General features: G+C 42.1%; 1 protein-coding gene across 1 annotated transcript in view; it reads left to right on the top strand.

Annotated features, from left to right (window-relative positions):
* LOC140494541 (receptor-type tyrosine-protein phosphatase delta-like) overlaps positions 1-22,660 on the top strand; it is a 384,530-nt gene that overhangs the window by 229,753 nt on the left and 132,117 nt on the right. Inside the window, exons 13-16 of the mRNA XM_072593818.1 lie at positions 2,919-3,224; positions 7,896-8,089; positions 20,559-20,585; positions 21,188-21,305. Coding sequence (XP_072449919.1) covers positions 2,919-3,224; positions 7,896-8,089; positions 20,559-20,585; positions 21,188-21,305 — 645 coding nt within the window. The remainder of the gene's footprint in view (positions 1-2,918; positions 3,225-7,895; positions 8,090-20,558; positions 20,586-21,187; positions 21,306-22,660) is intronic.

Below are 22,660 nucleotides of genomic sequence, written 5' to 3'. Positions count from 1 at the left end.
ATGAACGCAAACCACCTGGATTACAAGAGGTATTCCTGGTTTGTTCTAGAATTAATTTGATTTTCAATGCAGTCTCTTCCCTCCACAACCTCAAGGATAAGGCAAGGCATGTCTGACTGTGGGCTTCTCCATCACTACACTTGCCCTTTGACCTCTGATAGTACTTTTAGCCTGAACCAACTGAATGCATACTTGCCTTTTCTTCCAAATTAGTCAGTGCAGCAAATGACATGAAACCACCCAGTGAGCCTGTTGTTGCTGCAAAAATGAACAGTGGGTTCAGATTGGAATATTTACATAATAACCCGTGTTAGATTCATCTCCTGACGTTCAATTGATAGTCAGTATTCGGTAATTAACGTTGATACATGACAGAGTTCCCAAGCAAAGAGGATCACTGTTCGGTTTGATTCTTTTCACCTGGGTATGCAGACTGCCAGTGTTCAGCATTGGATAGTGTGCAGGAGATCAATTAACCAGTCGTGCATTTAATTGGAGAAATGATTGAGACAAGCAGGTGTAAATAAGAGGACGTCCAGGCGTGGCTAGCTTATGCAGAGGCTGAGATGGCCCTGCGGAACACAGCACTGTCCGTGAAGGGTGGCAGTGGTGCCATCGGCCAACAGGAAGGTGAAATTGCCCGCAAAGCAAGAGGTTAATTGGGTTGGTCCCCCAAAACCCCCTCCCTCCCCCTCCCCAGAGGAAAAGCGCTAAGTTCTTTCTCACTCTTAGTCTGAGCAACCTCATGGAAAAGTAGCAATTGCACCACAGTGGAGGATGGTTCAGATTGAAGTGTTACAATCCCTTGGGACTACAAGACAGAAAACCACTTATAGACAAACAGTGCTTTGAAATTCTACTTTTTTATTCCCTTGTCTGAGGACTTTGCTGTTACAATTATCGTGTACTTAAATATCTCCAAGAATCAAAACTCAAAATTCTAAATTATTTTTGACAGATTTGCTCAGACTCTTGAATCAAATACCTTGGGGATCTATTTTGACTGTGTGTCCCTATGTTACACAGCAGTTTATTTTTTATTAAGTTACTGGGCCTTGGTACATGTTAATGCTGTATACCTAAACTATAACATACATAAACTGGCACCAATTAAATCATTGAGTCAGAGCTCAATGTGATGGTTATTCAGTAAGCCATGTACCATTGCCATTTATTGCACGGGTAGGAGTGACTTGTGTCCCAGTTGCTTTTACCAGTGCTCCTTAGCCAGCTTGTATCTCTTGGTCTTTTATCACAGCCTGCTTGGATGTGCAATAATGTGATCCTTCTGCATCCTGGAAAGGAGCTCATTTAACTTGGGACTATTCTGGCCCACTTCAAACAAATGAATGGGATCTGTGAAAATAACTTAGTTTCAGTGTAACTATGATTGGATCCTTCTTCCTCATTCTGTTTATTTTTTCCCCAAACTATACACGTAAAATTTGTTATAAGTATCTTACAGAGCACTTCCACTTACAGAAAATTGCACAAAGTATAATAAAATTCAACTTGTCTCCACAAAGCATGTTCCACACAGGTGATTTGATATATTTGGAATACTTTTAATATGGAAAAAATACAATCCGTATCAGGAATACAGCCGCAGAACGCAGTTCTTCAAATAGAAACATATTGAAGGTGCGATGAAAATAAACATTTCTCCAACCATCGTGTTACACTGTGAGATGTCTTTAACGCACTGTCAACTATTAAGTGCTCAATTTCCACCCAGTAAGTGACCTCTTGTGGCCACAGGACAAAGGCTTGGCAAATGGCACCAGCTTCAGTTTACAATGAGAGATACGAGTCCTTTTTTGCAACAGTAGACAAGCAGATGTTAGGGAGAGCACAATCTTGTGTCTACGTACCTGCACTGAATGGTTTAAATGGAGTAAGTGCAAAAGAATAGGATGGATTGATGTACGTAACCATTAAAAAGAAATCCACACATTTTTCCATTAATAATAGGCTCCTTTTGCAGAGTTTGTTCATTCTGACTTAATCTTCCACTACTCAATGAAGTCAAACTACCCAAAACATCTGGATGTAGACAAAGGAAATCTCCCTTGCTGGACCCTCTAGTTTCGATATAGCCTACCCAGTGTTGAAATGGCAGTCTCCCCTTGTTCGCCAAAAAGAAACACCCTTCGTAACCTTTGAAAGTAAAGCAATTGTTTATCAGCCATGCAGGTCTAAATGTCAATCAATATCCATATTTTGTACTCTTTCAATAAATTAACACAGTAATTCAATGATTTGAAATTAAAAATAACTATTTCCAGTACAGTTCTTCTGTCAATCTAATCTACACACCTCCTCCACCCTCACTATTCGTTCTCAGCTGCATTAATATTGGAAGCAACTTGTAGAAGTATTTTATAGAGGGAATTGGGTGGCTGGATGAAGAAAATGGGGGGTGGGGGCAAGAAGGAAATAAAGCAATTAGATTAAATAAAGCAACAATATGAAATGATGTGGTTACTCAGCAGAGCGGCCGACGTCCAGACTGTCTTGCTTTCCCAGTTCGGTGAGGTTGTGAAGAAGCGACCAGCCCATTGTGTTTGGGGGAGCGTTTAAATTATAATGAAACTTTGTTCAAAAAAATTGAATCAGAAGTCAGCCCAATAGCACTCCTACCTCAATTTCTTACCCAAATAAGATTTGTTTAACATTTGCTTTGATCACTCTAAAGATTTGAATCCTTCTTAAGTCAGAATTGCTTCTGTTTAAGCATCATACCAGGTTTTTTAATTCCTTTAGAATCTTCTGTTGTTTTCTTTTTCTGTTTCATCTCAGTTTTTGAGGACCTTTTCCTTTCGTTTTTATCATTTTTCTTTTTGTATTATTGTATTTTACCCTCTTCCCTCCCATTGTTTTTTAACTCCTTCCTCTACCGCACCCCCTCCCTGCAATAGAACCATCATCCCCTCCTCAAAATGTAAAGTGCAGCAGCCCCAGTTCCACCAGCATTCTGGTAAGTTGGTGGCCACCGCCGCCAGAGAGTCAAAATGGCGACCTGGCAAAGTACAGTATCAGGTACCAAATGGTGCAGGGAGAGGACAAGCAGCTCCACGAGGTGAACGACATTCCACCAACGACCACACAGATGCGACTGGAGAGCTTGGCGAAATGGACAGAGTACCGAGTGACAGTGGTCGCACACACGATGGTTGGACCAGGCCCAGAGAGTGCTCCCATATTTATTCGCACAGATGAAGATGGTAAGTTCATGCAACTATTCTACCTAACATTAAATGTTTGATGTTACAATCGTCCTAGAAGTCACCCAGTCTTCATTATGCATGTACCTTGCATGGAACTGCTAAAATAATCCAGCAAGGTGCACATAATATCAATAGGAGGCAAATTTCCATTAGGGTGTCACAATCAAGGAAATCAGTCTTGTTGCTTATTTATCTTTTCATCAAATCACAGTGAACTATTCTCAGTAACATCTTGACCCTGTCATGAAAGGGCAGTCTGTCTGTTTAGTCATCCTAGGTCAACTGTTCCAAAATTTCTGTCCTGTTTTTCTCGTGGAAATATTTTCAAGTACATTTTCTGGGGTAGTTTCACAGTCTGTATTCCACATGTTGCCTTTTATTTATATACATTCATCATCATTTATAGAAAGAGAAGAATGATCGAAATGGTGTGAGCATTGGGCCATCTGCCCCAAAGAATAGTACAAGGGGGGTGTGATTACACCTTAGAACTACCTTTTCAAATAACCTTTCTGACCCGTACTTTTGTCATCTGTCACTGGTTTAGTGGCAAATTTTATGAAATTTCTTGAGATCGTTTACAATGTTCACAGCTCTCTATTACTCAAACCCTTGTTGTCACTAAAGGAATCACATTACAATGTTTCAAATGACTTGTTTGCCCATGTCACATTTGCAATTTACAGCATTGTCCCCTCTAATGAGTTCTGCTTGTTGAATAGTTTTTTCAGTCAGTTGAGGAAATACATTGAAGCCAAGGATTAGTGTCGAGCCAACGACAGAATAATCAAGCGTGGACTCACTAAGACAGTGAGCCAAACATTTGGGGGAAATCTTTTTATGCAGAAAGAACTCATACAGTTGAGGGTGTCATTAAGTGGAAGACTAGGTTAAGCCTTTAAATTGGTGATAGCTGGCTATGTGAGAAGTGTGAGGCGGTGAAATTAGTTTCAGATTGCTCTATCAGAGAGCTGGCGCAGACAAGGTCAATCAAATTGCCTCCTTCTGAATGTAATTGTTGTAGTTCAGATGGAGTGCTTTGATGGCCATTTCTTCCTCTGGACTTTGCGACCTTAGAGAATAGGAGTGAAAATAGGGAAAATTGAAATAGTTTAGTTATTGCTAAACCATGTATTTGCAGCAACAAAATAAATTGGAAATGAATCACTGCACAACTTTCAATGCTATGTTTAACTAGACAAAAGTGAAGCTGTTGTTCAGCCCAACAGGTAGCGGAACTTAACAAAAGCCATTTTGGGATAATGCCAGCTCAATTATCACAGTATATAATTACAAAGAGAGAATAATCAGTGAACAGATTGAAATAAAAACTTGTGGGGGAAATTATAAACCAGAGTAATAGCAAGAGAGTCATTGACATTTCGAACACTGTTATTGAATGATTATGTTCCATTTAAACAAACAAAAACCTCAGATTGTTTCTCTATCTGATAAATGCCATCCACCAGTTCAAATTGCTGCATGAGGAATTTCCACTTAGAACAGATGAGAAAGGAACATGGTAATTTCACATTGTCTTGAAGTAACTGCAGAAACTTTTCCTTTTTGCAGGAATTGGCTTATTTTCAAAAACAAAAACCCTCTCAACTTGGCTGATCTGTTGCTATCCTTTGAAAGATTATTTTCAAACATGGTCCTGATGATGACATCACTAAAGCTGGTATTACTCAGTGCTTTGTGACCGAGATAGTATTGACAAAGGTCCCATTATCAATGATAGATGGATTGCTAATGGGATATTTTTGAAGGTCATATTCATATAAGCCTTGTCCTAAGTGCCATTGGCAAAAAAGATCTACTTTGAAAGTGGTTCATCTGAAATGTTCACTTTGCAGTTAGTGAGATTGACTAATTTTGCAGGGTTTGCTCAACGTTACATCCCATTAAGGTTCAATCACAACTATAAAGAATTTCACACTGGAGGGGTTTTGCCACATATAATGGTTCAGGTTCATCAAAGCCTTTATGGAAGAAATGAATGGCTCCTCTAGTGATCCAGAACTCTGAGTTTGTTTTATTCTTTGTAGTTTTGTCCTTCATTTCCAAACCTTTCCCCAGAAGGGAGGTGCTATCAGCTTCCTGGTGATTTGTTTTCGCTGCTCGATGTTTCAGATGACCACATAGAGTCATAGAGATGTACAGCATGGAAACAGACGCTTCGGTCCAACCCGTCCATGCCGACCAGATATCCCAACCCAATCTCGTCCCACCTGCCAGCACACGGCCCATATCCCTCCAAACCCTTCCTATTCATATACCCATCCAAATGCCTCTTAAATGTTGCAACTCTACCAGCCTCCACCACTTCCTCTGGCAGCTCATTCCATATACATACCACCCTCTGTGTGAAAATGTTGCCCTGTAGGTCTCTTTTGTATCTTTCCCCTCTCACCCTAAACCTACGCCCTCTAGTTCTGGACTCTCCGATCCCGGGGAAGACATTGCCTATTTACCCTATCCATGCCCCTCATAATTTTGTAAACCTCTATAAAGTCACCCCTTAGCCTCCGACGCTCCAGGGAAAACAGCCCCAGCCTGTTCAGCCTCTCCCTGTAGCTCAAATCCTCCAACCCTGGCAACATCCTTGTAAATCTTTTCTGAATTCTTTCAAGTTTCACAACATCTTTCTGTTAGGAAGGAGACCAGAATTGCATGTCCCTCATGATTATATAAACCTCAATAACGTCAACCCTCAGCCTCAAAAACTCTAGACCCAACCTATTCAGCCTCTCCCTATAACTCAAACCCTTGTAAATCTTTTCTGAGCCCTCTGAAGTTTGACAACATCCTTCCTATAGCAGAATTGAATGCAGTATTCCAAAAGTGGCCTAACCAATGTCCTGTACAGCCGCAACATGACCTCCTAACTCCAGTACTCAATACTCTGACCAATAAAGGAAATCATACCAAATGCCTTCTTCACTATCCAAATGACTAGTTCTCCCTGCATTCCATGAGGTCTAACCTTGCTAATCAGTCTCCCATGGAGAACCTTGTCGAACGCCTTACTGAAGTCCATATAGATCACATCTACCGCTCTGTCCTCATCAATCCTCTTTGTTACTTCCTCAAAAAACTCAATCAAGTTTGTGAGACATGATTTCTCACGCACAAAGCCATGGTGACTATCCCTAATCAGTCCTTGCCTTTCCAAATACATGTACATCCTGTCCCTCAGGATTCCCTCCAACAACTTGCCCACCACCGAGGTCAGGTTCACTGGTCTATAGTTCCCTGGCTTGTCATTACCACCCTTCTTAAACAGTGGCACCACGTTTGCCAACCTCCAGTCCTCCGGCACCTCACCTGTGACTATCGATGATACAAATATCTCAGCAAGAGGCCCAGCAATCACTTCTCTAGCTTCCCACAGAGTTCTCGGGTACACCTGATCAGGTCCTGGGGATTTATCCACCTTTAACTGTTTCAAGATATCCAGCACTTCTTCCTCTTAATATGGACATTTTGCAAGATGTCAGCATCTATTTCCCCATATTCTATATCTTCCATTTCCTTTTCCACAGTAAATACTGATGCAGATTACTCATGTAGTATCTTCCCCATTTTCTGCGGCTCCACACAAAGGCCGCCGTCAGTATCAGAGAGGATCTGAGCTCCAAGGATGGAACTAGTCCACGGAACTGGGACCAGTATAGTCCAAGGTTTGATCTCCATCTGAGCTCACCTGACGTTAGCTCAGCAAGGTCCAAAGACTAATAAGTCATCATCTGAATTGCCTGGATGTCAGATGAAGAGAGTCAGGTTTGGCCTTGATATTGATCGAGCATTCAGTTAGCCTGCCATTGGTTATGCAATCGAACAAGGTGGCAGTGAGCGGCTGTTGACTTGACACCTAACCCCAACCACGATCAGAAAACTTGAGAAAAATAAACCTAATAAAAATAAAAGTAGTTAAAGGAATGATGATGCCCAGTCATTAAACAGGCTCTGATTCCATACTGTTAAATCTGCTTATCAAAAGTAATTGGCCATCACCAACTAATTCCACATTTTTATTTATTTCATATGGATTTAGACCATGCGGACAGACATGATGTATGACCAATATTTGAGAGAGAGTTGTGTATATTTATTCCAACTGCTTCCATTTCATGCTGCTCCTGGCTTTCTCATGCCCACTTGGCAGAACCTGAGAGTTGAACCTGGCTCTGTCCTATATGCAGATCAGTTATACAGATCTATCTGTGCAGGTTCAATCCTCCATACTCCAGCATAGAGGACCACCACTGAAGGGTTGATATAGTTCTGTTCCACTGGACAGTTTAGTTCTGCTGATCCTGCCTTAATACTTAAATCAGGTGCTCAGTTAGGAACTGAAAATGTGTTGCTGGAAAAGCGCAGCAGGTCAGGCAGCATCCAAGGAGCAGGAGAATCGACGTTTCAGTTCGATTGTTCCCTGCTCAGTTGGGAACTAGGGTACGGTATTGTTGTGCAAGATGTAAGGGATAAATTTGTAAGGGTCCTCCTCAGGAGTTGTCCATTATTCCTGATTCATTTTTGGAGTCTGAAAGGCTTTTTGACCTTTTAATGAGACAGACAGCTGACTCCAAAATTCTCTACAGTCATCTTATTTAAACAGCCAGCATTTATTTTTCCTTTCTGATGCCCTAATTGTTATTCTTGCAGTGCCCAGTGCTCCACCTCGTAAAGTGGAGGTCGCAGCATTAAACTCCACTGCTTTGAAGGTAATGTGGCGCTCTCCTGTCCCAAGTAAACAGCACGGCCAGATCCGAGGCTATCAGGTGCACTATGTGGAAGTGGTGGATGGAGAGGCCAGGGGACAGCCGCTGATAAAGGACGTCATGCTTGCCGACGCACAGGTTAGGAAGCAAGATGAGAATGCAATAATTGTTGGTACTGCTGTCCAAGTAACAATTGTGGGTTGATGGTAGCAGTTGCTAAAAAGAGTCACAACTGACTGAAACATTCGCCATGTATGTAATACAGGAAGGAAATGTTCCACTGTGTATGTGAAAGTCTTACTGTGACATCACATGAGATGCTACCTGAAAACAATGGTAAAATAAGACAGAAGAGACATTTAGTTACTGAGCCAGTTGTTATGTTTGGGAATAGACTGCCTAAAATTTAATGGAAGCAGATTCAGTGACTAAATACTGAAAAATAAAGTGCAAGGAAGTGGAGAAAGAGTTTGGGACGAATGGGGGTAGCTCTTTCACAAGACATACTGTGATAACTGGATGCCTCCAATGCTGTGCATTTCTGTCAGGGTGGTGTTGGTGCTTCTAGAGGTGAGGGATGCCCACGCTAGCGATTCGTGGTATCAGGCAAATCAGAGTGCCACCGACAAGCATCTGCAGGATAGAATACACCGTTAAGTAGAATAGATGGCCCAAACTCATCTTAAAGCAGACGGTCCATTTACACTTCAGTTATCAATTTAAATCGAAGGGTATGGTTGATCTCAGTGAGTTCATTGCTGCTCCAGAATACTTGCAGTGAGCTTCTGGATGTCATTTGTCTTTGTTCGAGTCTCACTTAGATATGACACAGACCTCCAATTTTGATAAACAGAGACCACCTTCCCCACCACTGACCACCTAGCCTAGAGGCAATGATCCAGTGCATTCTAGCCTTGAGAAGGTAAGGGACAGCCAGTTCTGTTTCCTCGTGTTTATGCACATGTCAAGGGATCATTATCTCAATGGTTTCGGAATCAAAGGAGTTACACAGTTAAGACCCACTCTCGAGCTGGAGTCTGTAATCCATGGCGTGCATTGTCAGGGATTTGGTCATTCAAGCCAAATCCTCGATGTTTGTTTTGATAGATTATATGATCCCGTGTCTCCATTTAAAAAACAGTGAGCTTTCATAGTGCCTTGTTCAACTCTTCTCTCAACCCAGACAACTGGAGTAATTGGTCATTTGTTTTTGTGGACTTTTGAGGGATCATTCTGTCTGTAAAATGGCTGGTGGATTGTGCTATAAAACTGCACAAATAAAGTAATTGATTGCATGTGAAATCCTTTAAGATGTTTCCTAGAGACATGGTTAGGTGCATAATAAATCGAAGTCTGTCTTTCGTCAATCCAAGTAATGCTGACTTCTTTGACAGGGCATTGCCTTGAACCCAGAGGGTGATGTTAGGTGATACAGAAGCTCACACAATCTTTTCAATAACAGACCTGTAAAAATGTGCAAACTCCAGTAAAGTTACTTGATTGCATTGTCCATCCTGATATCGATGAACACCAAAAAGAAGATTCCCTCTGACAGAAGACACGGTCAGATGGTGAGGTACATCAGTACAAAAACCTGAAGGTATCAGTACAGGTTGAGAAATTGATTAAAAAGGAATGTGGGGTCCTGGGCTTTGTAAATACATTTATAAATGTTTAGAGGTTGTGATGAACTTTCACGAAATCTGGCTTGGCCTCAAATGAAGTATTACCTCCAGTCCTGCTCTTTGAGCTTTGAGAAAGATGTGAGAGGGTGCAGAAAAGATTTATAAGCACGCTTCAAGGAGTGAGGAACTGAACTTCTGTGGAAAGATTAGGGAAGTTCGCATCCTTATCCTTTTAGAGAAGATACGACTGAGAGAAGATTGATGTGTTTGAACTCGTGAGAACCCTGGTCAGAACAAATGGGGAGAAATGGTTTCCATTGATGGAAATGTCAGGAGTCAGGTTTAAGGACTGGTGAAAGAATCAGTGGGGACATAAGGAGAGAGTTTTTACAAAGTAAGTGATTAGGATGCCTGAGTACATGGTTTGGCAGATGTTATACACCAGACCAAACCCCCTAAAGTATATTATGTAGATCACATAGACCCTAATTTTTATATTTTTTTAAAATGTAAGTGTAACACGCTGTCTTCCAGATATGATTTGGTTGGTCCGTCAATAACCTTTAATCAAAACACTTTATTCTTACAACACATTTAAAATATTACAGAAAGGAGAATTAGCATAACTATTATTTTGAACAAGGTAATGTATTATTTAACTACTAATCATCCAATGTAGGTAGCATCCTGTTTACACACCCTGGGCAAAGACCGTTCAGCTACACAGTTATGGCTCTCGCATGGTGTCTCTCTCCAGTTCAGCAGAAAGAACACTGAAAGAACCAGTCTGCTCTTTTGATTTATTGAGAGGGAGCCTCGCTGTCTAGTACTTCACTCTCACAGCAGAGAACTCAAGCCCTTATCTCCAGCAACCAGCAAAACCTACCAACTAACTGAAAGCCAAACCGTTAATGGTTCTGTGTGAGCCTGACCTCGCCCACTCATAATTCTTTTGTCTTATGTTAAAGAAAAATCACCCAGGGTGAATGCAAAGCTGTTTATTAACTACCTGTTCAAGGAGACATTTCAGCACAACAGTGACAAAACAATGCAAGACAATCAGACAGAACATATCTCTTAAAGGCACAGTATCACCACACAGACTTACTCAAAGCTTTCAAGTAGGATTACATAAGTATCTGAGAGAAGATATTCACAAGGCTGTGGGGAAAGGTGGTGGGAGGGGACTTTTTTTAAAGATTCACCCAAGAGATGTCGATGTCACTGACTGGGCCAGCATTTATTGCCCGTTCCTAGTTGCCCTTGAGAAGGTGGTGGTGAGCTGCAGTCTTGAACTACTGCAATCCATGCGTTGTAGGTTGACCGACAATGTCATTAGGGAGTGAATTCCAGGATTTTGACCCAGTGACACTGAAGGAACAACAGTAGATTTCCAAGTAAGGACGGTGAGTGGCTTGGAGGGGAACTTGCAGGTGATGGTGTTCCCAGGTATCTGCTGCCCTTGTTCTTCTAGATGGAAGTGGTCATGGGTTTGGAAGGTGCTGTCTAGGGATCTTTGATGAATTTCTGCAGTGCATCTTGTAGATGGCACACACTGCTGCTACTGAGTGCCGATGGTAGAGGGAGTGGCTGTTTCTGGATGTGGTGCCAATCAAGGGGCTACTTTGTCCTGGATGATGTAAAACTTCTTGAGTGTTGTTGGAGCTGCCCACATACAGGCAAGGGGGGTGTATTTCCTCACAATCCTGACTTGTGCTTTGTAAATGGTGCTCAGGCTTTGGGGAGTCAGGAGGTGAGTTACTCGCTGCAGTATCCCTAGCCTCTGACCTGCTCTTGTAGCCACCATGTTTATGTGGTGAGTCCAGTTGAGGTTCTGGTCAATGGTACAGCCCCTGACTCCCCCTCCCCTGGATAGTGGGATATTCAATGACAGTAACACCATTGAATGTCAAGGGGCTTAGATTGTATCTTGGAGGTACCATGATGGACTGAATTGGTCACAACACAATGGAACCTTTCTCTGACTACATGAAATTGGAGTCAACTTTCTGTATTGATTGAATGAAGTGACTTTTAAATTTTTGCTGTTTTACTGATTTTCTTTAAACGTCATGCATAGCATAGCAGAATGGTCAATTCCTGATAAACAACTATTTGATTTAACTTAAAACTCAAATGGACCAAGATCCTTCCAATTCACTCTTAGTATGAAGAAACCCAAAGGACCTAATGCCTTCCTATTTGCTTCCATTGTGAGGAGCATCAATGAACTAATCTATTTCTCATTCATTCCCATCATGTAGAATAAAGTGGACTAAACCTCTCTCCATTTGCTCCCATCAAATGGGATTCAAATGGACTGAAAGTTGTTTGTTCCATTTGTAAAGAATTAACCCCTTTCCAGTCACCCTGTTCTGTAAAGTTCCTCAGTATTTTAGTTCAGAGTCTTTCTCCATGCATACAGTTAAATGGTCAGCATGCTAACCTCTAATCAATCGATTGAAACTCCAACTACGAGGCACAATCTAATCACTTGTGTGTAATGCTGTTAGTGTGCACTGCCTTCTCTTGTTTGGGTTAGATTTAATCACTAAATGAATGATTAAATAGTCTGCTCTGCAGCATTTGCAAATTGTTTATTTCGAGCTCTGGCCTTTCAAAGATCTGATATGTGGGATAAGGCCTTTTAGCAAAGTAAATCTGCATTTGCCAGATATGCAATTTCAACCAAATACAGTTACTTGTTTTGATTAAACCTGAAACATGAATTCCTCGAATGACATTCTGTGCAACAGGAGCAGATCATTGGGTTTGATTGGTCTATTCTGGTATTTACATCTTGCCAGAGTCTCCTTCCATGTTAGTAACATCTTCCAATCATCCTCATCACTGCAATCCATTTCCCACCTCCGCAACTCCAATCCCACGTTCCCACCGCCACCTTCTCATCCCACCTACACCTTGTACCTCCTTACAACCTGAATTAGCCCTGTTAGCTTCTCCTTTATATTTATGTGTCAAGTCTCCCATTAAATATGTTAATACGCTAACCTCTTTGACCACTTCCTGGAGCAGTATTGAAAAATCTTCATCCCCATTCTTCTCTGCGTAAGCAAGTTGCTCCCAGACCTGATAGACGATCTGTTATCTTCTATGTATTTTTCTATTCCTTCAAACCCCTTCATAGTCTTAAAGATCACAGTCAGGTTCATATTTAATCTTTTGATTTCTAGAGAAATTAATTCCAATTTAATTGTTGTCAATTATTTGCATCCTCTCAGTTCATGGTAACATCCTTGTAAACGATTTATTGTGGTGCGGATATGTCATTTTTAAGAATTCACATTTCTGGCCGAGTGAGAAGGAGAGAAAGACGAGCTCATTTGAGTGATGAGGTCAGCAGTTTCTACGTGATGTTCTAGCCAATGAAAATCAGATATGCCTCAAATTCCCCTGCACCAAAAATCCCATATTGGGTTGCCAAGTTCATGATCTAGAATAATCTATAGAACTTTAGATCTCATGATGAGACATGTCAAACTCATTGCATTGATCATGTTACCTCAAACCAGGGGGCACCACTTCGCCCACACTCAGCAGCCCTCCAACACACTCTGTATGAGTTAAATCACAGAATATAAATCTCTCAACTGGCTTTCATCCATAACCTGTGTTAGCTTAAGTAGCCACGACTGACACGAAAAAGGAGGGTGTTACATTTGTCCTCAGCAGAAGTGACTAGGGAGCGGTGGAATCAAAGAACTAAGTCCACATCAATGTTCCCTGCCCTTTTTTGAGGATACGTGAGTGATTTATTTAAGCGAGGCCTTTTTAAGACTTTCTGCTCAGTTGCACACACTGCAGTTTATAAGGACCGACTTTCACAAGGGTTTTCATGTTGCTGCATGCACACGCAGCTTAGAGGAGACATTACACATCATCATTATCCACAGTCATTTTCTGGGAATCTATATGCACGTCAACATGTTGGTGCACGAGTTTCTGAATGAAAGTGTATGTATCCGCATCAACATGCGAGAGTGTTTGCTGTGGATTCGAGTGGGGCATCCAAGACAATGCATTTATCTCTGTGCATAAGTATCTGAATGTGTGTATGTATACATGTTTATGAGTGCATACATGTGAATCTGAGTCTGTGCATCTGTGTGTATACATGAACAACTAGTACATGTGTATGTTGTGGTTCTGTTCGCCGAGCTGGGAATTTGTCTTGCAAACGTTTCGTCCCCTGTCTAGGTGACATCCTCAGTGCTTGGGAGCCTCCTGTGAAGCGCTTCTGTGCTGTTTCTTCCGGCATTTATAGTGGCCTGTCGCTGCCACTTCCGGTTGTCAGTTCGAGCTGTCCGCTGTAGTGGCCGGTATATTGGTTCCAGGTCGATGTGTTTGTTGATAGAGTCTGTGGATGAGTGCCATGCCTCTAGGAATTCCCTGGCTGTTCTCTGTTTGGCTTGCCCTATAATGGTAGTGTTGTCCCAGTCGAATTGCTTGTCGTCTGTGTGTGTGGCTACTAAGGATAGCTGGTCGTGTCGTTTCGTGGCTAGTTGGTGTTCGTGTATACGGATCGTTAACTGTCTTCTCCCAAACTTTGAGTACGTGTGTATGCATGCAAGTATATTTGAGAGTATGTGTGCATGCATATTTGTTACATATATATACTTACCTGTCTGTGTGTGTATGTATCTGTACATGCTTATGCAAATACATTTCTGAATGTATGTTTGCTTATCTAGTGTGTGTGCATTGTACACATGTATCTTGACAATCTGTGTGTGTGTGTGTGTGTGTGTGTGTCTGAGAGAGAGATTAAATAAACTGAGGATAAATTGGCAAGCAACATCAAAGCAGACAGCAAGCACTTTTTTGAATACATAAAAAGGAAGAGAAGAGGCCAAGGTGAATTTAGAGGTTGAAACTGGGGAAATAACAATGGCGAACCAGGAAATGGCAGAGGGATTGAATAAATTCTTTGGATCAGCCTTCACAAAGATGCTAATAGCATTCTTAAAATAGTAAAGAATCAAGGGTGGCGGGGGGGAGGAATAAAGAGGGGAGAAAATAAATTCAACAACAATCACTGGAGCAAAAAGTGCTAAGGAAACAAATGGGCCTGATTGGATGCATCTTAGAATATTGAAAGAAGTAGCTACAACAATGGCATTGGAGATAATCTTCCAAAAATCCTTATATTCTGGAAAACTCCCAGAAGTTTGGGAAACTGCCGATCCACACCAGAACATAGAAGTGAAGAACTAGGAGCTGGAGTAGGCCGCCTGGCCCTTTGAGCCTGCTCCACCATTCAATAAGATCATGGCTGATCTTTTTGTGGCCTCAGCTCCTCTTACCTGCCCTTTCACGGTAACTGTTAATTCCTTAATTGTTCAAAATAAATCTATCTTAGCTTTAAAAACATTTCCTGAAGTAGCATCGACTACTTCACTTGGCAGGTAATTCCATAGACTCATAACCCTCTGGGTGAAGACGTTCCTTTACAATTCAATCCAAAATCTGCCCTAATTTTGAGGCTATCCTAGTTTCACCCGCCAATGGAAACATCTTCTCTAGGTTTATCTTCATAACTTTACATATTTCTATATGATTCCCCCTCATTCTACTAAATTCCAATCAACATAATCCCAGTCTACACAGGCTGTCCTCATAATCCAACCCCCTCAACTGCAGAATCAACCTAGTGAGCTTTCTCTGCATCCCCTCTAGTGCCAGTACATAGGTTTTCAAGTAAGGAGACCAAATCTGCATGCAGTACTCCAGGTGTGGCTTCACAAGCACCCTGTACAGCTGCAATTTAACCTCCCTGCTTTTAAACTCATCTCATTAGCAATGGAGGACAAAAAAATTCCATTTGCTTTCCTAATTACCTGTTGTACCTGCAGACCAACCTTCTGTGATTCATGCACTAGGACACCCAGGTCCCTCTGCATAGCAGTGAGCTGTAACCTTTTACCGTTCAAGTAATAGTCATTTTTACTGTAGGTCTTACCAAAATGGAAGACTTCACATTTATTAACATTGTATTCCATCTGCCAGACCTTTGCCCACTCACTTAAAGTATCTATATTCCTCTGCAAAGTTTCACAGTCCCCTGCACACTTTGCTCTACCACTCATCTACAAACTTTGACACACAGCATGTAAATTGTGAATAACTGCGGTCTCAACACTGATCCCTGAGGCACACCACTGGTTACTGATTGCCAACCAGAATAGCACTCATTTATCCCCACTGTTTGCTTCCTGTTAGTCAATCAATCCTCTATCCATTAATACATCACCTGTAACACCATGCATCCTTATCTTATGCAGCACCTTGTCGAAGACCTTTTGGAAGTCTAGGTACACCACATCTACTGGGTCCCCATTGTCCACTGTGGTCATAATTCCTTCATAGAATTCCAAAAGATTAGTGAAGCATGACTTGCCTTTCATGAACCCATGTTACATCTGCCCAACGGGATAATTTCTATTTCGATGCATGGCTATTCCTTTCTTGATAACAGACTCAAAGATCTTCCCCACTACATACGTTAAGCTAACTGGTTTGTAATTCCCATCTAATGCTGTTATTAAAAAAGTGGAGGGGAAAAAAGCTAAGTCTAGGCCAGTCAGCTTTTGGGAATTTATTACAGTCCATTGTAAAGGATATAATAGCAGAGCATGTACAAATAGAGTCATAGAGTCCTACAGCACTGAGAAAAATGTAGCCCCTCAGGTTCCTTTTTATTCTTTACTCTCTAACCTTAAAATTATGCCCTCTAGTCCCCGATTCCCCAATCCTGGGAAAAAGACTGAGTGCATTCACTCTATCCATGCCTCTCATGATCTTATACACTTCTCTCAGACCTCCTCTATGCTCTAGCTTGTCCAACCTCTCCCTATAACTCAGACTGTTCAGACCTGGTAACATCCTTGTAAATTTCTTGAACACACTTTTTAGTTTAGTAACATCCTTCCTATAGCAAGGTGACCAGAACTGAACACAATAGTCCATGTGTGGCCTCACCAATGTCCTGTACAACTGCAACATAACTTCGCAACTTCTATAACTCAGTGCCCTGACTGATGAAGGCCAGTGTTCCAAAAGCCTTCTTCACTGCCCTGCCTACCTGTGACTCCACTTTCAGGGAATCGTGCACCTGAAATCCAAGGTCCCTCTGTTCACGATATTCCTTAAGGCCCTGCCATTCACCATGAAAATCCTACCTGGATTTGACTTTCCAAAATGCAAGACCTCACACTTATCTATGTTAAACTCCATTTGCCATTCCACAGCCCACTTCCCCAGAGCTCAAGGTCCTGCTGCAATTTCTGACAACCTTCCTTACTGTCCACAATACCTCCTATTTTAGTGTAAGAGAGACCTACAGCACAGATATAGGTCCTTTGGCCCAAACTGATCCTTGCCGACCAAAATGTCCATCCACGCTAACCCCATTTCCCTGCATTTGGCCCTTATTCTTCTAACCCTTTCCTATCCATGCATTTGTCCAAACACCCGTCTCAACCACTTTCGCTGGCAGCTCATTCCATATGCGTACCATCCTCTGTGTAAAACAAGTTGCCCCTCAGGTTCCTTTTTATTCTTTCCCCTCTAACCTTAAACTGATACCCTCGAGTCCTCAATTCCCCAACCCTGGGAAAAAGACTGAGTGCATTAATCCTATCCATGCATCTCATGATCTCATAACTTCGATAAAATTCTCCCTCAGTCTCCTATGTTGTAAAGAAAAAGGTCCTAGCTTGTCTAACCTCTCCGTATAACTCAGACAACTGAGTCCAGGCAGCATCCTTGTGTCATCTATAAGCTTACTAATCAAGCCTTGTACATTCTTATCCAAATCATTGATATAGATAACAAACAGCATAGGGCCCTGCACCAACCCCTGAGGTACACTACTAGTCACAGGCCTCCAGGCAGACAAACATCCTTCCACTATTACCCTCTGCTTTCTACCAATCAGCCAATTGTGTATCCAATTTGCTAACTCCCCCTGGATTCCTTCCTCCTGGAACCTTCCAGAGTAGCTTATCAAAGGCCTTACTGAAATTCATTTAGACTACATCTACCACCCTGCCCCCGTCAACCTTTCTGGTCACTTCATCAAAGAACTCTAACAGATTTGTGAGGCATGATCTCCCATGCACAAAGCCATGCTGACTATTCCAAATCAAACCCTGTTTTTCCAAATGCATGTATATTTTATCCCTCAGCATCTTCTCAAGTACGTAACCTAATGCAGATGTTAAGCTTACTGAATTATAGTTCCCAGGTTTTTCTTGAATAAGGGCATTACTTTCGCTACTCTCCAGTCTTCTAGGATCTCACCCATAGTTAATGATGATGCAAAACTATCAGCCAGGGCCTTGCAATTTCTTCTCTAGCCTCAAGCCTCTAGCCTTGAATATATCTGGTCTGGACCAGGAGATTTATCCACCTTCATTCGTTTGAATAGTCCAACACCTCCTCTACTGTGCCCAAGATATTGCCACTAACTTCCTCAAGTTCCCAATCCATAATATAATCAAAATATAATCAAACAGAGCCAGACTGCTTTCATGAGGTGAATTCTATCTCTGGCAAATGTATTAGAATTTTTAGAGGAGGAATTAATCAGATTAGATAAAGGGAAATTAATGGATTTGATATACTTGGATTTCCAGATTTTGTTGCTTTGATAAGGAATTACACATTAGGCTACTTAATAAGATAAGAGCCAATAGTGCTGGAGGTTGGATATTAGTATGGATAGAGGATTGGCTAACTAACAGAAAACAGAGAGGACATGGCATCTTGTAAATAGTGGTGAGCTATAGGTAGCAGTGCTGGGGTCCTAGTTACTTGTATAATTAATGACCTAAATGAAGTGAATACCATTGCTGACTTTGTGAATGACATATAATAGCTGGGAACGCCAGTGGTGAGCTTGACACAGAGCCTGGAGATGGATATAGACAGATTAAGCTTTTGAGCAAAAATTTACAGATGGAATATAAAGTGGGAAAATTTGAGGTTGTGTACTTTAACAGAAAGAATAAAGAAGCTGATAATTACTTAAATAGAGGAAGTCTACATAAAGCTGCAGCACAGTAGCATTTGGGAGCCTTGTACTTAAATCACAAAAAGCTGGTACACAAGTTCAGCAGGTAATCGGGGAAGGCAAATGGAATATTGCCTTTGTTTTAGGGGGTATGGATCAAAAAAGAGAGAAGTCTTACTAAAACTGTATGATAGGGTAGACACAGAGAGGTTGTTTCCTACTGTAGAAGAATCTAGGACCAGAGTACAGTCAGAATAAGGGGTCATCCAATTAGGACAGGTTTGAGGAAGAATATCTTCTCTGAGAGTCATGAATCCATGGAATTCTTTCCTGTCGAGGGCTGGTTGTTAAGTATATTCAAGGCTGAGACAGACAGATGATTGATCTGTAAGAGAATCAAGGGTTATGGGGAAAAGACTGCAAAGTGGAGTCAAGGATAATAGATCAGCATAATTTCATCAAATTGGCAGAATATATTGGATAAACTAAATGGCTACTTCTGCTTCTACATCGTATGGAATGTTTATATCTTGAGACTGTGTGCGTGTGTGTGTGCTCAAACATACCAGATAAGGAACTACTCTGAATTTTGTAATCTTGTCCAACATTCCCCCACTGCCCCCCTCTGTAGACACACTGTCTCTCTCACACCACACACACACTCTCTCTTTCTCCCTCTCTTTGAACTGAAGTTGAACTTGGCCTTGACCATAAAACAAAATGTGGGAGAGCAGATTGGCTGTCTGCTTTACCTACTTCCCAAAGTTCTCTTGAAAAGGGATTGGACAGGGTGTAAATCAAGCAAATGATTGTCTGTTCCTCATTCAGCATTGATGCCAAAGACTGCCAAAGTCCCTGAAGAAGGGAGGTCTTAATCTGACGATCTGACAATCACCTGATGAAGGAGCATCGCTCCGAAAGCTAGTGTGCTTCCAATTAAACCTGTTGGACTATAACCTGGTGTTGTGTGATTTTTAACTTTGTGCACCCCAGTCCAACAGCGGCATCTCCAAATTGGTCTTAATCTGGTCTGTCTCGGCCAGATGCTACGTTCTGATCCAACACAGTGGTGACATGCTGGTCCAATAATGACAAATGGGCTTGAATCAGCTCAACTCTGAGTGATTTGGTTACCAAACCAAACCCGGATCCGAGCAGCCCACCTCTAATTAGGGGCAGCACGGTGGCTCAGTGGTTAGTACTGCTACCTCACAGCTCCAATGTCCCAGGTTCGATTCCAGCCTCGGGCGACTGTGTGGAGTTTGCACACTCTCCCAGTGTCTGCGTTGGTTTCCTCCGGGTGCTTCAGTTTCCTCCCACAGTCCAAAGATGTGCAGGTCAGGTGAATTGGCCGTGCTAAATTGCCCTTAGTGCTAGGTGCATTAGTCATAGGGAAATGGGTCTGGGTGGGTTACTCTTCGGAGGGTCGATGTGGACTGGTTGGGCCGAAAAGCCTGTTTCCGCACTGTAGGTAAACTAACCTAATTGGTGCCCAAAGGTGGGCAGATTGCCCACCTCTGCCAAGCAGGCACTTTAAATATGACAATGAGGTTGCAATCTCCCCACATGACCACCAATCCTGGCATTGGTCAGTTCTCCACCACCACCAGATCCTCAACTATGGAATGCCTTCTGCCACATCCTGATCCAGCCCCCACTAACTTCAACCCCGACCCCACCAGCAGTTCACCTCAGGTATCTCAACCATCCCCAGCTCCCAGCTCACTTCAGGGGAGAGAGAGCTAAACATTCTCCCACTGTTAAATTGCTCCATCTTTTGATTGAGAATGTTGGGATTTGACTTCCTTTCATGATCTCTGTTTTCTCATGTGGATTTTGAAAGGCTCAGTGTTCTTTGAATTTGTTCCAAGCAAAACCACCTAGAAACTCTTCCCTCATCTTCAATTTTTTTTTGTCTCTTTCTTCTTGCCTTCCTCCTGTTACTCAGTGGGAGACTGACGACACTGCAGAATATGTGAGTAAAGTGCCTGATTCGCTGTGTTTTCTTGGGTTCTCCTGATCCTGTGGACTGTCCTCTCCTTGATGTTCAGAAATGCTACAAACCGTTCTTTTCTGGATTGGTGTAACGTGGTTGCCATGTTTTGTTGTAATTTATACTTTTTGTTTCGAGCACTTAATTGCGATGCTTCCAAACTTTAGAACCTCCAGCCAAATAATTCCCTTTTCTTTCATCTGCCAGTGACACTCTATAATCCACACACTACAAAAGATGAATCCCCTAACGACGCAATCCTGGTACCACACCTTTAACTGGTGCTGTGCCCTGTGACCTGACAGTATCTCGAGGTCAAGGGTTAACTACAGATTGCCAGTCAGAGCTAGCAACTGAAACATGAAATGATTTCAGCAGAATCTGTCTCCGTAATGGGATAAGTCCTATTACAGTCTTGATTTCTGGCCTGGCATCTGTGCAAAAGGATTCTGCTCTGAGTTTTTGGTTTGCATGTCTTATGGCTCTTGGTTTGTGTGTTTTTTGATTTGCACGTGAAGCTGTTTAAAGTATTTGAACTTGGCCCATTTAGATTCTCACTCACAACCATGTGTTTCAATCACTAGGAGATGGTCATCTCTGGACTGCAGCCAGAAACAACGTATTCCATCACCGTGGCAGCCTACACAACAAAGGGTGATGGTGTGCGCAGCAAGCCGAAACTTGTAGTCACCAAAGGTTCAGGTCAGTCGCCAGCCAGTCTCGAACTTGTGCAGTTGAAGCAATAGAGGAAAGTGCTGTTTAGTTGCTCCTCTGTTAATTGTAGTGTTTTCCGGTGCTTTTCCCTTGCTCACTATGAATAAGCCATGAATCTCATCTGCTAGCGTCAGCAGAATACGTCCTTCTCACAATGAAGGCAATTTTGGCCTCACCAGTTACCTGTCAAAGAGGGGTCATTGGGCAACATTGAAGAATAGAAACCGATTTTACTGTCCTTACCTCGAAGGCTTCGATGTCGATTACATTTTCCTAACAACATCCCAAGCGACAGCTGCATTTGAACTTGGCTTCACGCTCTGCATGGTTCAGCCACTCATTGCCTTGAGCAATGAATGTGTCACATTCAGGAACTTACATTGCAAATCTTTTAGCAAACAAACATCTCTCCACTTGTTTCAACGTTGTCCTTAGGAGTATTGATAAATGCCTGTGAGGAAAGTTGAAATCAAGGTGTTGAGTACAAGAGCAGTTGGATGGATATTAGTGAAGGCCTTAAATTAGGGCAGTGGGAGAAAGCAATGCTCCCGAGGTGTTGACTCCAGGAGAGAGAGATGGACAGAGTCACAAGGCATAGATAAGTGAATCTCTGAAGTTTAACCTACTTTGGATTGACTTCTGTCCTTGTTTATGGGACTGTTGCCATGAAGGAAATGTCTTATTACAGTTTCATGGCAAGGAATGATTTCCTTGTTACTGTTTCTCGTGTGGGATGATAATCTTGTTGTTGTTTTTGAAGTAGGCCCGTGTTAATATTTAATATTTCTTGAGGATATATGTTGCCAAGTGAGGAGGTGAGATTTTGTTACTACTCTGTTTCTAGATTCAGGTGAGGAGTCATAGAGTCATAGAGATGTACAGCACAGAAGCAGGCCTGTTGGTCCAACTTGTGCATGCCAACCAGTTATCCGAACCTAATCTAGTCCCATTTGCCAGCATTTGGTCCATATCCCTCTAAACCCTTCCTATTCATGTACCCATCCAGATGCCTTTTAAATGTTGTTATTATACCAGCCTCCACCACTTCCTCTGGCAGCTCATTCCTTACATGCACCAGTCTTTGCATGAAAAAGTTGCCCCTTAGCTCCCTTTTAAGTCATTCTCCTCTCACCTTAAACCTATGCCTTCTAGTTTTGGACTCCCCCACCCTGGGAAAATGTCCTTGGCTACTCATCACACTCTATGCCCCTCATGATTTTATAAATCTCTCACACTCCAGGGAAAACAGCCCCAGCCTATTCAGCCTCTCCGTGTAGCTCAAACCTGACAACAACCTTGCATATCTTTTCTGAACACTTTTAAGTTTAACAACATCGTTCCTA

Source organism: Chiloscyllium punctatum, chromosome 24 (genome assembly GCF_047496795.1).
Source record: "Chiloscyllium punctatum isolate Juve2018m chromosome 24, sChiPun1.3, whole genome shotgun sequence".
Taxonomy (NCBI): domain Eukaryota; kingdom Metazoa; phylum Chordata; class Chondrichthyes; order Orectolobiformes; family Hemiscylliidae; genus Chiloscyllium; species Chiloscyllium punctatum.
Note: the sequence above shows the minus strand (reverse complement) of the source record. Positions and strands in the feature narration are given on the sequence as shown.